At 37.2% G+C, this 18,180-nt stretch overlaps 1 protein-coding gene across 4 annotated transcripts in view; it reads right to left on the bottom strand.

Moving 5' to 3' along the window:
* Positions 1 to 18,180, bottom strand: part of LOC306660131 (uncharacterized protein) — a 309,182-nt gene that overhangs the window by 237,589 nt on the left and 53,413 nt on the right. The window contains exons 2-4 of one of the 4 annotated variants that reach the window (XM_079138279.1): positions 15,651 to 15,698; positions 7,616 to 11,503; positions 5,919 to 7,531 (exon numbers count right to left, since the gene is read on the bottom strand). The exons of the other annotated variants lie outside the window; for them this stretch is intronic. Coding sequence (XP_078994405.1) covers positions 11,457 to 11,503; positions 15,651 to 15,698 — 95 coding nt within the window. The 3' untranslated portion in view covers positions 5,919 to 7,531; positions 7,616 to 11,456. Of the gene's footprint in view, positions 1 to 5,918; positions 7,532 to 7,615; positions 11,504 to 15,650; positions 15,699 to 18,180 lie in introns of those variants that run through there. 4 annotated transcript variants of the gene reach the window in all.

The following is an 18,180-nucleotide window of genomic DNA, read 5'->3' as shown; positions in this document are numbered from 1 at the left end:
AAGACCTTCTAGGAATAAAAGTCTTCAGTGTTCAGGGAATCCAAGCTTCTCCTGGGGGGTGGAAATAAGGGAGAGTTAAGGGGTTCATTTTTAAACCTGGATGCAGCTGGGAGTGAATTGTTACAAAGAGCACCTGCCAAAGTGATTCAAAGTGATGAACTATAGAATATCACTACTTGAAGGCACTGGTTCTGTGATATTTGAGATGATAAAATTCAGAGGTCAGCAAACTTTTTTTTCTGTTAAGGGCCAGATAATAAATATTTTAGGCTATCCTGGCTGATAGTCTCTATGATAACTATTCAACCCTGCCATGACAGTGTGAAAGCAGACACGTACAATACATATATGAACAAGTGTAACTGGGTCACATTACAAAAACAGGTGGTGGAGACTGATGGGCTGACTCCTGATTTAAGTGATGGTCCTGGTGATACACAACATGCCACCATATAGTTCCATACACTTGATAGTTTGATGCAAGGCTTGATAGAGTTTATATCATCAAAAAAGTCTGGAAAAGGTTTCCAAACTATAAAATAGTTGGGAATAATAAAATCAATGTAAAGATCACTGAACCAAGAGACAGAATATGTAGCTTGAAGTCAAATTCCACCATTTGACTAGTTGGAAAATGATTAGCCTCCATAAAATCGTTAGCAACCTTGGGTTCTTTGATCCACAGTTGTAGAAACAAAAACTGGACAGAGAAAGAACCTAAGCACAGGCAGGCCTAATGAAGGGACTTCTGCTGGAGCCAGAAGGGAGAAAGCACTCAGGGTACAGAGACCCCAGATTGGTTCCAGCAAAGGAAAGAAGAAAGTGGCTTCTACCTGAGGCAGAAGGGAGACAGCACGTCAGTGACAGAGCTCCCAGGCTGGCTCAATCAAAGAACGAAGGGGAACAGCTTTTATGACATCCACTTGGTCATTCGTCTCTTGATTTTATCTCATGCAGAGCTGGGGCTTCAAGTAGCTCCTGTGCCCTTCCTCAAGCTTCTTCCTGCATCACGTGTCTCATTGCCATCTGAAGTCTCCACATGCGGGTGTGCATAACAGGGTAAAGGTAACGGTGGTGGATTATTTGAGTCTACTCTATGTATACATTTACCCCCTCACCACCTGGAATTGCCTTTATCATGTGGGAAAGTCTCCAATGTTATTTCCAGAGCTGGCATTTCTGCTGACCGCAGTCACAGAAGGCTGAGTTGACTCACCCAGCCTCCCATCTCCTGGTGTGGCATCTCATCCCATTCCCCTGAAGACTGGAGCATTTTTAACTCCTAATTTTCTAGCATGATTATTAAACCCATAAGACTAAAGGCTAGCATGGCTGACTTATTTCCCCTGAAAGGTGTTTATCCCTTAGTTCTAAGGTGTCCTGGTTTTCACAGGGGTCCCTGATCATGTCAAAACTAATTTTCCTCATTTTCAAACTACGTTTTTAAAGGCAGTAGCATATGCTATGCGTAAAAAGGATAAAAATAGTAACAGTTAATATCTGATTATGCTCTTTTCACATTTATCATCAAATTAGATTCTCACGAAATCCTTTCTAGCTACTTAGAGCGTAGATATTGTTTTCTAACTCCTAACATTCTGCCATTTGGCTATCATTATTCCCATCTTATGGATAAGACACTGACAGTCATATGAAGAGTAAAAGTAAGATGAAAACACTGGAAAACTGCACCATGTTCCCTTAGGATAAGGTGTTACAATTTTTATAGATATAGAAAATAACGTTTCCCAAGTCTTCCCTCCACAGGGGTTAAAGTAGAACAGTTTGATCATGGTGTTTAAAAGGTAAGCCACGCTTGGTGGTGCATGCCTATAATCCCAGCTACTCTGGAGACTGAGGTAAGAGAATCGTGAGTTCAAGGTCAACCTGAGCCACTCAGCAAGACCTGTCTCAAAATTTAAAAAATCCAATTAAATATGTATGTTCTAACATTCACAATCTCTTAAGAAGTTTCTGCTCTCCATATAGGTCCCTAATTGACCTTGTCCTCCATCATTTCATATCAAGGACAATGGAGTTGCTATTTTTATGAACACTGTAGTTACATGACGACAGAGATCCAGGTGTGTATCCCAAATAAGATATGTGAAGGAATGGGAAAGGAGAGGTTGTTAGTGGAACTTGACAGTTCCAACTCCCAATAGGCTGCAGGTGAGCATGTCACCCTTGCCTAAACCTGTATAAAGACAAGGATGATAGGGAAAAACAAAAACAAACAAAAAATGCTTCCCAGGCTTTAAACTGGAGGATCGAACCAAACAACACAGGCAGACAGCATCATTTCCGAGAGCATAAAACCATCTCAACTATTACCTTTAAACATTTTACATTTTTTTGTATTATTTTTTTATTTATTTTAATTAAAAATCATAAATTTACATAGGGCAATATTGTTGGATTCATTTTGTTATTTTTCCCTTCCCCCCCACCCCTCCCACCCCTCTTTTCCCTCTATACAGTCCTTCCTTCCTCCATTCTTACCACCCTCCTTATCCCTAACCCTAAACCTAACCCTAACCCTAACGCTAACCCCTCCTATCCCCCCTTATATGTCCTCCTCCGCTTATCAGCGAGATCATTCGTCCTTTAGTTTTTTGAGATTGGCTTATCTCACTTAGCGTGATATCCTCCAATTTCATTCATTTGACTGCAAATGACATAATTTTATCATTCTTCATGGCAGAGTAATATTCCATTGTATATATATGCCACAGTTTCTTTATCCACTCATCAATTGAAGGGCATTTAGGTTGGTTCCACAATCTGGCTATAGTGAATTGAGCAGCTATGAACATTGATGTGGCTGTATCTCTGTAGTATGCTGATTTTAAGTCCTTTGGGTATAGGCCAAGGAACATTTTACATTTTTAAAGATCAAAGGTCACAGTTGTTGAATTCCATTTGCAAAGCGCATGCACTATGGAATTTGGCATCTACATGACTTTTTTTCTGGTTTTCAAGACATATAATTTAAAAATTTTTTTTTTTTTTTGCTATTAAAGGAAACATAATATAAAGAATTAGGAAAACAGAAACAAGAGTATGAAACAAGAGTAATCTGAAATTCCTTCAAGCAAAATAACTGTTAATGTAGCAGATTATTATTAAAGGTGGTCACAACCATCCCACACCTTCTTTATTTCCTTTTGTAATGTGACCTTGTCACTCTCCACATCTAGAGGTTGATTTTGATTTCCCTCCCCTTGAATCTGGGCTAACCTTTGCAGCTTGGTTTGTCAACAGAATGTGACAGAGTGACATTGTACAGACAATGTAGGCTTTAAGATGACTTAGAGCATTTGGTGTGCTCGCCTAGGCCTACGTGGCTTAAGAGTTGGGTTGTGGGGGTCTGATAAGGAGTCAGGCACCGTGGTGCATGCCTGGAATCCCAGTGACTGAGGAGACTGGGAGGGAGGATTACAATTTAAGGCCTGCCAAGGCAATTTAGGAAGACCCTGTATCAAAATAAAATACAATAAAAAGGGCGGGGGATGTAACGTAGTGGTAGAGTGTCCCCGAGTTCAATCCCTAGTACAAAAAAATAAATAAAAGTTCTGATAAAATAAAAGATTCAAATAAAATCAAGAGTTTTATAATACTTTACAAGTCTAGTCTTCAATTGAAAGTCACTCAAATCAGGAACAAAGATTGAAAACCAAAATGAATAAAGAAAATAAACAGGCCTCAACACAAAGATGAACTAGATGTCTGAATTATAAGCTATAGTCGTAAAAAGTCTTCAGTGAGGGCTGGGGAGATAGCTCAGCTGGTAGAGTGCTTACCTCGCAAGCACAAGGCCCTGAGTTCGATCCCCAGTACCGCCAAAAAAAAAAAAAAAAAAAAAAAAAAAAAAAAGTCTTCAGTGAGAAATTGTGAACATTTTGAACAAAATGAAACTATAGAACACAACAGGAAAGAAACAGAAGGCATAGAGAAGAACAAAACAGATTTCAGAAACAAAACAGGCAACACATTTTAAAAACTCGATGGATGGGCTCAACAGCAGAGTGGAGAGGACAAAGGAAAGAATCAGTGAAGCTGAAAGTTAAGCCATAGAAGTTACCAAGTCTGAACAGCAGAGAGAAAACAGACTGAAAAACAAATGAAGAGAGCTTCAGAGCAAGTGGGGCCGTAGCAGAGCTCCAGCGTCTATGTCACTGAAAGTTCAGGGAGAGAGAAAGAGGGTGGAGAAAAAAATAAATTTCAATAACCCATGGCTGAAATTCCCCAAATCTGTCAAAAGACATAAATCTATAGCTAAAAGATGCGGAAATAACCCCAAACAGGATAAACCCAAAGAAACCTTCATTAAGATGTGCCATGGATAATCATACTTCAGATAGAGCGCTAATTTCCAGAATCTATAAAGAACTCAAAAAACTCTACATGAAGAATACAAATAACCCAATCAACAAATGGGCTAAGGAAATGAACAGACACTTCACAGAAGAAGATCTACAAGCAATCAACAAACATATGAAAAAATGTTCACTATCTTTAGTATTAAGAGAAATGCAAATCAAAACTACACTAAGATTCCATCTCACCCCAATTAGAATGGCGATTATCAAGAATACAAGCAACAACAGGTGTTGGAGAGGATGTGGGGAAAAAGATACACTCATACATTGCTGGTGGGGCTGCAAATTAGTGCAGCCACTCTGGAAAGCAGTGTGGAGATTCCTTAGAAAACTTGGAATGGACCTACCATTTGACCCAGCTATCCCACTCCTTGGCCTATACCCAAAGGACTTAAAATCAGCATACTACAGAGATACAGCCACATCAATGTTCATAGCTGCTCAATTCACAATAGCCAGACTGTGGAACCAACCTAGATGCCCTTCAATTGATGAATGGATAAAGAAACTGTGGTATATATATACAATGGAATATTACTCAGCTATAAAGAATAATAAAATTATGTCATTTGCAGGCAAATGAATGAAATTGGAGAAGATCATGTTAAGTGAGATAAGCCAATTTCAAAAATCCAAAAGACGAATGATCTCACTGATAAGTGGATGATGACACATAATGGGGGGGTGGGAGGCGGGCAAGAATGGAGGAAGAAAGGACTGTATAGAAGGAAAAGAGAGGTGGGAGGGGTAGAGGGGAAGGAAAAAAATAATGAAGTGAATCAAACATCATTACTCTATGTAAATGTATGAATATGCAAATGGTATGCTGTTACTCCATGTACAAACAGAAACAACATGCATCCCATATGTTTACAATAAAAATAAATTAAAAAAAAAAAAAAGATGTGCCATGGATACGCTTCTAGAAAACTAAAGACAAAGTCCTGAAAGCAGCAAGAGATGACATCTTATCTACAGGGGAAAACAACTTGAGTAAGGTGGATTTTTTATTTGAATCCATGATGCTTGGAAGGAGGTAGCACAGTATTTTTCATGCATTGAAAGACCAGAATTGGGGATACTGAGTTCCATAACCAGCACAAATATCCTTCAGGAATGAAGAAGAAACCAAGATATTCTCAGATGAAGCCTAAAAAGCATCTGTCACCCAGTAGACCTACGCTAAAGAATGACTAAAGGAAGTTCTCTGAACAGAATGAAAATGGTAGAAGAAAGACCTTTGGAACTGTTCAAACAGGCGGAGGTTGACAAGAGTATGTTGTCATAAACTCTCAAAAACACTACAGATAAATAAAAATTGAATTTAAGTAAGCTGCAGGAAGACAAGAAAACAAAATTTAAAAAGAGAACAAACAGAAAACAAAAATTCCTTAAAAAAACACAATGACAGTGGTCTCTAAGCATTCAGGCATGGAATTGAAGCCTGTGCTCTGGAGCCAGCTGGCCTGGGTTCAAGTCCTGGCTCCATCACAGTGGGCCAGTTTTTATTAACCTCATTGTGCCACAGTTACTGTGTCTATAAATTTGAGACAATATCTATTTCATGGATTTTGATGAGGCTTTAAGTAACAGTACCAGGTACCTGGTGAATATTATATATCTATTTTCCAAATAAAGATAGTAATTAAAATAATTTCCCAGCTAAGAGCAAGAAGACATTCAATTATTTCTTTTTTCTTTCTTTCCTTTTTATTTTATTTTTTATTTTATGTATTTATTTACTTATTTTTGCCCTCTTAAATTATGCTGTCACAAATATTCTTTTACTTTGGGGCTTAATCCACATTTCTAATGATTTTTACAGTAGATGAATATTCTGAAATTTTTTTTATTTTACTTTTTAATTTGTTCTAATTTATTACGTATGACAGTAGAATGCATTTTGACACATTGTACACAAATGGAGCACAACTGCTCATTCCTCTGGTTGTACATAGTGCAGAGTCACACCGGTAGTGTAATCATACATGTTTGTAGGGCAATAATGTCCAATTCATTCTACTATCATTACCATCCCCACATCCCCCTCGCCTCCTGTAACTCCCCTCTGCACAATTCAAATTTCCTTCATTCTCCCTACTTTCCACTCATTATGGGTCAACATTCACTTATTAGAGAAAATATTCAGCCTTTGGTTTATTTATTTATTTATTTTTGGAATTGGCTTAGCATGATATTCTCCAGTTCCATCCATTTATCAGCAATACCATAATTTCATTCTTCTTTAAGGTTAATATTCCATTGTGTATATATACCACAATTTCTTTATTCATTGATCTGTTGAAAGGCACCTAGATTGGTTCCATGGCTTAGCTATTGTGAATTGAGCTGTTATAAATATTGATGTGACTGTGTCACTGTAATATGCTGATTTTAAGTCCTTTGGATATAAACCAAGGAGTGGGATCGCTGGGTCAAATGGTGGTTCCATTCCAGGTTTTCTGAAGAATCTTCATACTGCTTTCCATACTGGTTGCACCAGCAATGTATGAGTGAACTTTTCCCCACATCTTCACCGGATACTGGGGGCAGTTTGGGGGCATGGGGGAGCACAAGTTGGAGAAATTGGAGAAAACCACTCTCTCTAGCTCAATGAGTCCTAATGGGCACAGGGACAGAAGGGACCATCTACAATGGGTGGGAAAACTAGCGGGTGTGAGGGTATGTTGCTATCAGCTTGCCAGCCAACTGGTCCAGCACCCACAGGTCTGAAGCTATCATCAAACTTCAGACAATTCCACCTATTGGCACAGAAGGGAAGTTGAGAACATTTCTGAAAAATGTTTTGTTGTTTATATGCAACCTCCTTTTTCCAAAGCAGTTATGGTTCATAGACTTCTATTAGAGGTAGTTTTGACACAGAACTTGAATAACTAGAAGAGTTGGAGTTTTCACCAAATTTGTTTTGCCGGCACACAAAACAGAGAGTCTTGAGGGCACAGTACGTAAAGATGTCCTAATTGTTCATGGCTTCATGTCACTAGAAACTCACAAAGGGAGGATGGGATATAAGTCAACAGCCTGGTCTCTGAAATTAGATCACCCGGGTTCAAATTTCAGCTCTACCATTTATTAGCTGTGCAGTCTTGGACATGTTACTTAACTTCTTCATGCTTTAGTTCTTTTATCTGTAAAAAGGAGAAAATAATATTATCTACCTCACAGGAATATTTACAAGGATGAAGCTGCACCTGAAGGGTTTCAAGGAGTACCTGTCATTAAACTCAGTAGAAAGGCTAAGTGGAGTGGTTTTCATCATGGTCCAAATTCATCCCGAAAACATGCAGAAAAGAAAACGATTAGGAACCCCGAGCAAAATGGTGAGAAAAGGAGGGAAAATCCCTCCCTCTCTCACTATTTAACAAACTTAGCTGCCAAGAGTGCTGTAATAGAATCATCAGCATGTGCTACCACTATCTGTAGCCCGCTGCATAATGCCTTCCCAATAAATCATCTCTAAAGGATGAGTGAAAATTCACAAGTAATTTTGCATAAGAAATTTTGTTTTCCATCTGAGCTGATTCTAGCTGCATGCCCATGTGGGAGTTTAGCACATGTATTTCATGACAAACAGTTTGGCCTATGACATAAGGGCATCTGAAAAACTAAATAGATAGTTTGAAATCTTTGCAACTGTTGATTTAAATGAACTCCATGACTAAGGGGATTTATTCCCAGATTTCTTATGGCTCTAAATCAAAATACATGATTGAGCTTTGTGAGATATTGTTGTGTTTTTAAATGGAGTTTAAAATAAACTGTTACAATCTCTTTTAAGTTCTAGGTTTAGAGTAGATTCTATTTTCGGATAGTATTACTCAGTTTATAAACAAACTGTACCAAGATAAACTGTACAAGAGTCCATAATTTCTAGCTACTAAAGAATAGTGCTGGTTGCTGCAAAATTTTCAGCTTCCTCTCTATCTTTAGTTTTTACTTTTTTCATTTATAATGACTAATTTCATTCTGGAATCCAGACATGGAACAGAGTATAAAAACTGTGACTTAATCTGTTCACTTTATTCAACCTTGTAGCAAGATATTCAAGATTCAAAGGAATTTTTCTATAATGGTAAGATTTCAAGCATCACAGAAAATAAAGACGTTTGGGGCCGATACATCTTTCTTCAACTCACGGCTAATTAGCACATTGATAATATAGCTCAGATTTCCTATCACAGTTCTATGTTATTGGAACTATTCTTAGGCTATTCTTAGCATAACCTATCAAATTATCCTGGAAATGCCAGTAGCTAGGCATTCTAATTACACCTCCCAGTCACCCTGTAACCCTGAAGAGCCATGTGTTCTCATTTAAGGTGTGAAAAACGTTAGGATATGAGTCCAGGCAGCTCCTCTTGTCCATAACTGCTGGACATGGTCTTCCCATTCCCTGAGCTCAAGGTCCCACTTGCACTTCAAAATTAGGGAACTTGATCAGTGATTCAAAGAAAACCTAAGAAGGGGAGGTGGGGTGTCTTAAGATTTCTTAGGAATGTCAGTTCCAGTGCTCCTTGGAAGCCTTGCAGATTTAAAAGAGAATTTGGTGCAAATGAGAAGACTGTTAGAAGTCTTCCAGCTAAGAATTATTTGCATATTGTACCCTGTTTTCATATGGAATAAATTCAAGGGAGCAAGACCAAGGTAACTGAGATGGGAGGCCAAAGAGGCATTCCAACCTCCTCAGTCTTAATAGTGTGGACTCTGGAGTCAGACAGCATGGCTTTGAATCCTGTCTCCATCACTTATTAGCTGTATGATCTTAGATAAATTAAAACCCTCTGGTGATAATAATAGCATCATCCTCTTAGAATTATTGTGAGGATTGAATGAGTTAAAACTCCTAGATAGTGCTTCTAAAATAGTATTTTCTATCTTACTATTCTTATTGTTCAAATCGTTATTAACAATGATATCCATATTGAGAGAGATTTACAATGAGTGCCTGGAAAACAACAGCTACCAAAATGTATTAAGTGCCTACCTTTGACTCAGTCCTATGCTAAACACTCAGTTTTCAGTGACATAAGAACATTTAAGTCAATGGAGAAGACATAAGCTCCCCATGCAGAATTCTAAATAATTTATGTAGATATTCTTCCATAAGAAGTAAAAGCATAACTCAGACAAAACTCCCCACTCTCTGAGTATGTGCTGCACGTAGTGACTTCCTTCCACAGAATACAGTAGAGAAAGGGGTAAGGAGCTGGTAACCTTACAGTGAAAAATCTGACAAACACTAAATCATCCAGATGATCGAGGCCACTGTCCACAGTGATAAATCATGTGAATTGCATGTGCCCAAACTCCAGTCAACTCACTAGAAAAACATCAGACAAATCTCAGTTGAGGAGTATTCATCAAAGTTGCTAACTGGTACTCCTCAAAACTGTCAAGGTCATCAAAAACAGGAAAGTCTGAGAAACTCACAGCCAAGAGGAATCTAAGAAGAGATATTTGATTAATGTAATGTGGTGGATCCTGAAACAAACAAAAAGGACATTATGTAAACACTAAAGAAATATTAGGAAAGTAGAGGTTTTAGTTAATAATAACGTATCAATATCGATTCATTGATTATAGCATAGGTACCATAGTAATGTAAAATGTTAATAAGAGGGGAAACTGGGTGTTAAGTTATATGGGAACTCTACTGTATCTTTGGAACTTTTTTTTTAACATCTAGAATGGCTATAAAAACAAAAGTTTATTTTTTGTATTTTTTTATTGGTGCATTATAGTTGTGCATACTGGTGGGATTTGTTGTTATGTATTAGTACATGCACACAATATACAATATAATTTGGACAATATCACAGAGTTCATTTTTTTAAAGTAATATTGAATTTATTCACTAAGAACTTTCAATAATATGAGACAGATGAACAAATAATTAAATTATAAGTGATAATGTGGCATAACAAAGGAAGCATGTAAAATGTTCAGATCCTGAATAGCATACAAACTTTGTTGATAGGGGTGGTTAAGCAAGGCTTTATAAGAAGGTATTGTCTGAGCTGCAATTTTCAGAATTGAAACAGGAGATAGAGAAGGCTGGCGTCCTAAGCAGCAGGAGTGCCTGGGCAAAGACTTTGAAACTATAGTAACTCTCCTAATCTGCCAGGGACACTATCCAAGATGCTCAGTGGTTGCCTGAAACCTCATGGTACTGAACCCTGTATCTATATTATGCTTCATTCATTCTCTTGTTGTTGTTGTTGTTGTTGTATACTGGAGATTGAAATCAGGTGAACCCAGGAGCTAACTAAAGATCATAGCAAACTTAACATATGGGTTTTTTTTTTCCCTTAAATTGAGAATTTTCACCTTTTCATTTAAAAGAAACATTTTATTGGCTTTTTGTTTGCTTGTTTGTTTGTTTTTGGCATGTACAAATTGCCACATTTCTACTCTTGCACTTTATAAAATAGGAATTGTGTGTTCACAAACACTGCAATATCTCATCAGTCCATCTGATAATCAAGATGGGCAATGGACACTAAGTGCCTAAAAGGTGGGTAGTGTGTAAAGCATAGATATTCCAAATGAAAGGATAGTTTACATACTAGGCAGAATAGAGTTGGATGATAAGAGAATTCATCATGTAACTCAGAATAGCATGTAATTTAAAAGCTATGATTTGTTTATTTCTGGAATTTTCCACTTAACTTTTCAAAACACAGTTGACCAGAAGCAACTGAAACTATTGAAAGCAAGATTGTAGATAAGGGGTGACTACTGTATTGAGCTTGGTGCTATCAAGTCATGAAACATTAGAGGAAGGAGTGGCAAAAGAGGAAACTGAAGAGAAATAAGGAACCAGATCAGAAAAAACCAGGTACTCAATCTCTCTTAGACAGAAGGAAGTCCAGCCCTTCAAAGCCATTTTCATAAAAAGATCTGGGAGAGCAAAGCAGCATGGAATTCTGCTAACAGACATCTCATTCTCTTTAAATTAAAATACCTTTCATTCTGCTGCTGCTGGAAATGGCAACTGGAACAAGCTGGACCTGACCTACTTTTAATTCCATTTGTCTGCTAATACCATTGAGCTCAGTCTATTGATGGCTGATGGGTTCTTTCTAGAAAAAGATTTATGACTGGAGGAAAATAACATTATGGTCAGAAAGAATCTCCTGAAATGAAGAGAACAAATGTAAGGCCCAGTCTTTAAGGTTTGTCCTGGATGACAATTCCTAGCCAGTCTTCCCCTGTGCACAATCCATATCAATTAGCACCAAGTCAGTGAGGGTGGGGAAGTGGCAGACATTGGGCTAGAAGGAGGGATTGGAAGTGCACTTTCATAATCAGCTAGAATTGAGGGAAATGCCTGGAGATTGAGCTCAGGATTGAACATGGGCCAAGAGCCCAGAAAGGCTATTGCAATAAGAACACCACTCTCCATCACTCAGAGGTCCAAGCATACTGTCACATTAAGAAGATCAGTATGGGTCATGGGCTGGATTGTGCAGATTTTAAATACCAACTTACGAAATAAATGAAAAGCAGAATTTGTCCAACTAATGACTGGGTTGTCATAAAGATGGGAACAATGTCTAGGACAGGCCCATCCAACAAACAATTGTCTTGCATTCCACATGCTCCTTTACCCCTAATTTTTATGGTAATAAATTTACTCTCTGAATCATTTTTAGGTGTGCAGTTCAGGATCATTAAGGACATTCATACTTTTTCCAACCATCACCACCACCATCCATCACTAGAACTCTCCAACTTACAAACAGAAACTGTACACTGATTAGACAATGAATCCCTATTATCCCTTCCTTCCAGCCCATGGAAACCAAAATTATTTCTGTCTCTATAATTGTGACTACTCTTCGTGATTTCGGTACCTCACATAAGTGATATTGCCCACATTTATCTTGTGTGACTGCTTTATTCTACTTAGCATAATATCCAAGCTTCATCCATGTTGTAGCAGATGTCAAAATTTTCTTCCTTTTTAAAATATGAATGATCTTCCATTGTATATATATATCACATTTTACTTTTCCATTTGTCATTATGAATAATAACACTATGAACATGGGAGTATAAATATCTCTTTAAGACTTTTGATCATTCAATCTTTAAATAAATATGTACAAGTGTATTTTTTGGATTTTTGGTAATTCTTTTTTATAAAGAAATTTCTATACTGTTTTCCCCAACAACTATACTATTTTATAATCCTTTCAATGATGCACAAGGATTCTAACTTCCTTATTTTCTTGCCAACATTTGTTCTTTTCTGGAATGGTTGTGTTAGCTTGTTTTGATGGTGGTCACCCTTGTGGGTGGGAGGTCATATTTTGGTTTTTATTTAAATTTCTCTAATGATTAGTGATACTGACCTTTTTGTATTTTCTTTGGAGAAATGTGTATTTGAATCTTTTCCCATTTTTGAATTGGATTATTTTTTGTCATTTAAGTTTTATTTCTCTGCATATTCTGGATATTAATCTCTTCTCAGATATGCACATATTTATAAATACATTCTCTCACTCTGTAGGTTACCATTCATCTGTTAATCATGTCCTTTGATGCACAATTTTTTAAATTCCTTGAATTTGTCTACTTTTTCTTTTATTGTCTAGGCCTTAGTATCATTCCCAAGAAATTGTTGCCAAATCCCAATGTTATGAAACTCTTTTCCCTTATGTTCCAGGAGTTCCATAGCTTTAGGTCTTACACGTAGGGCATGGATCCATTGTCAGTTAATTTTTGCATATGGTGTTGGATAAAAGTCAAACTGCATTCTGTAGCATGTGATTATCTACTTTTCATAGCACCACAGGTTGAAAAGTATGTCTTTTGCACATTGAATGATCTTGGCACCCCTGTTGAAAATCATTGGTTATATATGTGTGTTTTTTTCTGATCTCTTTATTCTGTCCTATTGGTCGCATGTTTGCTTTTGACCAGCGTGGCCTCACTGGTGTTTCAGTTCTTTTATCAGGTTAAGGTACAGAGTTCTTAGAACAAGAACCTGGACAGATCCCCCAATCAATGATGTCTACCACAATATCTTCAATGGAGGTGCAGAAAGGAGCTAAGAATATGAAGCCTGTTTCAGAAGGGCCTGGATATTAACACTAGAGAAGGATCCGAGTACCTGTGATTTTACTAACTTGTCAACTACGTTACTACTCTTCACCAACTACCAGGACTTTGTCTGATTTGAATCTTATTTGTCTCCATTTCCTTTAAAGAAAATATTTAAGAGTCAGTACTTGAATTAGTTAAGGAAACCCTTGTTGTAACAAGAGAGTAGTAAACCCAGTCTGAAAAACTCTCAGTAAAACTGCTTTCCTATAACCTATGTGGTTTAGTGACAGTTCCGGAGGAATTTTCTCCTGAAGCATCATAAATTACAGCAAAACTAAAACCACCACCAAAAATAAACTGCCATTTATTGGGTCGTAACTATCTTTCAGATGCAGCTGTAAAGGTGTGTTGCCTATGTCAGCTGGTCAATTCCTCTTAACTCAGAAATGCAAGTACTATGATCCCCAGTTACCAGATAAACAAGTTGAATTAAAGAATATTAATTCATTTTTCCAAGCTACTTCAAAGTAGAATATCTGAACCCTGAACTCTCTGACTCCAGTGTCCTGTTCTTCACTACTGCCCCACAAGAGGCATCATGGGCTGTGGATAGGGCAGGAACCTCAGCAGACAACATGTCTTAAGTCCCTAGCTGTAAAGAGAGTCATCAACACTCTGAGCTGTCATTCTCCAAGATCCTATGGGCTATTTGAATTTGTCAGTGATAGGAGAGCAGAGTGGGCTCAGACTGGGCTGACTTGCTTATTCCCTGAGTCAGTCTCAGGAAACAAATACAAGTTCATGATGTAGATACTAGGTGCACACTGATGAGGAGAGATGAATGCACACAGAAAGATGGTTGCAATTTATTCATAAATTTCATTTGTGAGGTCATTATTCTTGATGCTCTTCAGATTCTGGTCAATTTCTTTGCACAGATGTGAGGAGTGGGGATGGTTATCTTCTATAGTCATGTTATTTGCAATCTTAAGTATTTGTAACCATGCCAGTTAAGAAGATTATCTCACTTTTCTGGATTTTGCTGGAAACTGCTATGACTAACCACTCTAGCTACCACTGCTGGACTCATGGAAACCAAACCCCAAGCTTAAAATAGTAATAAATAATAATAATACTATCTTCATCTTATTATATATCATATTATTGTTGTTGTTGTTATTATTATTATTATTACTACTATTATCTTAGTCCATTTTGTGTCCTTAGAGCAAAATACCCAACCCTGAGCACTTATATAAAGAAAAAAATCTTGCCAGGCATGGTGGCACACACTTGTAGTCCCAGCAGTCTTGAGAGGCTGAGAGAGGAGACTAGCAAGTTCAAAGCCAGCTTCAGCAACTTAGCAAAACCCTGCCTCAAAATAAAACACAGGGCTGGGGATATAGCACAGCTGGTCACACACACACACACACACACACACACACACACACACACAAAAACACAAAAAAACCGGCTGGAGTTAAGCACCCCTGTGTTCAATCACCGGTACCAAAATAAATAAAGAAAAGAAAATGTCTTATTTTGCTCACAGTTTTGAAGATCAGAAGCTCAACATGAGGCAACTCCATCTGCTCAACTTCTCATAAGGGCCTTCTGGCTATGCCACAACATTGCAGATGGTATCACAGAGTAGGACCAATTGCACGAGGGATTAGCACACATGCAGAAGAAGCCAAACATATTACTTGACCTCACTTAGAACCAATCCCACTCGCAGGAAAAAATCCAGTCCCATGAGACCTAGACTACTCCCACAAAGTGGGCATTAATCCCTCCTAAGAATGGTGACCCCATGACCTAATTATTTCCTCCTACCTCTTATAGGTGCTACCATTACATTGGGACCAAGCTTTTAACACATTTCAACACATGGTTCCTTTGGGGAACCCAACAGCATCCAAACGATAGCAATTATGTAATATTATTTTAAAATTATATGTTTAACATATATGTCTTAATTTATATATTTTATATGTTCACTATTCTAAATAATAAAAGTTCACAAAAGTTAGAACTATTTGTGTATTAAATCAAATATTCTAAATCACATGACTGAATGAATACATGATATGTGTGTGTGTGTGTGTGTGTGTGTGTGTGTGTGTATAAAATAGCCCGGTGGAAAAATAATTTAAAAAGAACATAAGTTTTGTTACTTCTTGAGAGGAAACATACCATGTAAAATTTTGGTTCTCCTCCAGCTTTGCTTTAGCTCTGTGAACTCTGTAAGGCACAGTGAGATTTACAATAAGTCTTAGAGTCAGAAAAATTCTGATTTTTAAAATATGGTGTCACAGGGCATTGATTTATATATACAAAAATAAGCAGGATGTGTAATGACAGCAAAACAAACAAAAACCCCTTTTTCTGATCTTATTTACCTGATCTCATTATTGTGAGGTTCCCATTCCCACGAATGATGCAAAAAAAGTACATAAAATTGACAATTTAAGGTAGTTTAGTCTTAGGTTTAAAAAAGCTTCTTTCAGTGTAATAATTTATTTGGAATAAATAGTCAATCAAATGTTAAACTCCCTCTTGGAGCAGTTTTATCCCTTTTTCCCACTTTCAAAGTTTTCCAAATTCCTTCCTTCAACCCAGGATAGTATCTGAACACAGAAGAGGTTCATCACATCCTTGGTACAGCTTGGGCCATCTGGTCTACCTGCACAGTTCTACAATGCAAGTACAGTTGATACAAATAGGCTTTTAGCCACCCACCCATCTGTATCTGCAGAGATTTGACTAATCTTGGGGTCTGGGATATGATATCAGTCCCTGCTCCTAAATCTTCTAAATATAGTGTTCAAATACTTCAAGAAATACATGCCTTGTTTGAATGACTTGAATAGACACTTCTTAAAAGACAATGTTCAAATGGCCAAAATGTATATGAAAAAATTCTTAACATCACTAATCATCAGGAAAATATGTCAAAACCACAATGAAATATCATCTCATCCAATATAGAATAGCTATTGTTTGAAAGACAAAAATAACACATGTTCTTGAGCATGTGGAGGAAAAGGAACTCTGTACCTGATTGGTGTGAATGTAAATTAGCACAGCATTAAGGAAGACAGCATGGAGTGTCCTCAAAAACTTAGAAATAGGACTACCACATAATCCAGCAATCTCACTACCAGGTATGTATCCAAAGGTCATGAAATCAGTGCATTGTAGAGATGTCTGAACTCCCATGTTTATTGCAGCACTATTAATGATAAACCAAGATATTGAATCCACTTTCATGTCTATGAGTGGATGAATGGATAAAGAAAACAAGATATATGAACACAATAGAATACTATTCAGCCTTAAAAATTCATCTTTTGCAGCAACACAGATGGAACTGGAGAATATTGTGTTAAGTGAAATAAGTGAGACTTAAAAAAACAAATACCACATGTTCTTATTTGTATATGGAAGCTAAAGTTGATCTCAAAGTAGAGTTTAAAACAGTGGTTGCCAGAGCCTATGTAGAGAAAGCCAGAGAGAAGATGGCTAATAGGCAAAGGGATGTCATTAGATAGTAGGAATAGCTTCTGGTATTCCAGAACATTAACTGTGGTTGATGGCAATTAGTATTTCCCAATGGCTAATGGAGAAGATTTTGAATGTTCCTAACACAAAGAAATGATACACGTCTGAGCTGACAAATATGCCAATTGCCCTCATTTGATCATTATACATTGATTCATGTATTGAAATACCACAATATACATCATAAATATGTATAATTACTGTGTCAAGTTAAAAATACATTAATAATAATAACAAAAAATATGGAAATGATAAAAAATGATAAGTAATAAAATAATAAATACAATGATTTTTAAATGTGAAAGGAAAAATAAATGCCTGAGAATATACAAGAGACATTATCTGACTCACTATTCCAACCATACCCACAATGTCAATAACCATCTATAGACAGATGACTCAATATGTTTTATCTGCAGTCCAGACTATTCCTTGAGCATCTGGTATATGTAGCCAACTACCATTTCACACCTTCATTATGATATATAAAAGGCATTCTGAATTGAGTATGTTCTACTAAACTTATCATCTTAACCCACATAAATCTGGTTTTCAGTGTTCCTTAATAAGTAGATTTAACATCCACCCAGCTATTGAAGCTATAAATTTGAAATTCTTTCTTAAAAGCTCCTCTCTCTCATTCTCTATACAAAATCAATCATCAAGTGCTTTTGCTTTGACCTCCTAAATTACTCACAAATCTACCCCTTTTCTCTGACTTCTTTTGCCACCATACTTTGTCCAAGTCACTATCATCTCTCATCTGGACTTCCACAGCAACCTCCTAACTGGCTTACCTTGTATCCATTCTTGCTGTCTTCTAATCCTTGCTTTTCAGATGGAAATATGGAAAGATATGCTTGCTAAATCAATAAAATGCTATCAACAGAAACACACACACGCACGCACACACACACACACACACACACACTTTTTAAGACTTTCAGGTGGCTTCCTATTACTCTAAGGTAAAAAACAAATTGTTAAGTGCTTCTCAGACTCCTGCATCATCTGGTCGCCTTGTTCCTCTGCAGACTTCCTTCACACACTCTTCTAAGCTTCAGTAACATTGGTCTGACTGGTTATTGACAAAGTTCACACTGGTATCTACTACTGACTCTTCCACTTTGAACAGTCCATCATAACCAAGTAAGGTGCTACC

The sequence above is a fragment of the Sciurus vulgaris genome, assembly GCF_902686455.1.
Source record: "Sciurus vulgaris genome assembly, chromosome: 4".
In the NCBI taxonomy this organism is placed as follows: Eukaryota; Metazoa; Chordata; class Mammalia; order Rodentia; family Sciuridae; genus Sciurus; species Sciurus vulgaris.
This window is presented reverse-complemented; position numbering and strand designations above follow the sequence as displayed.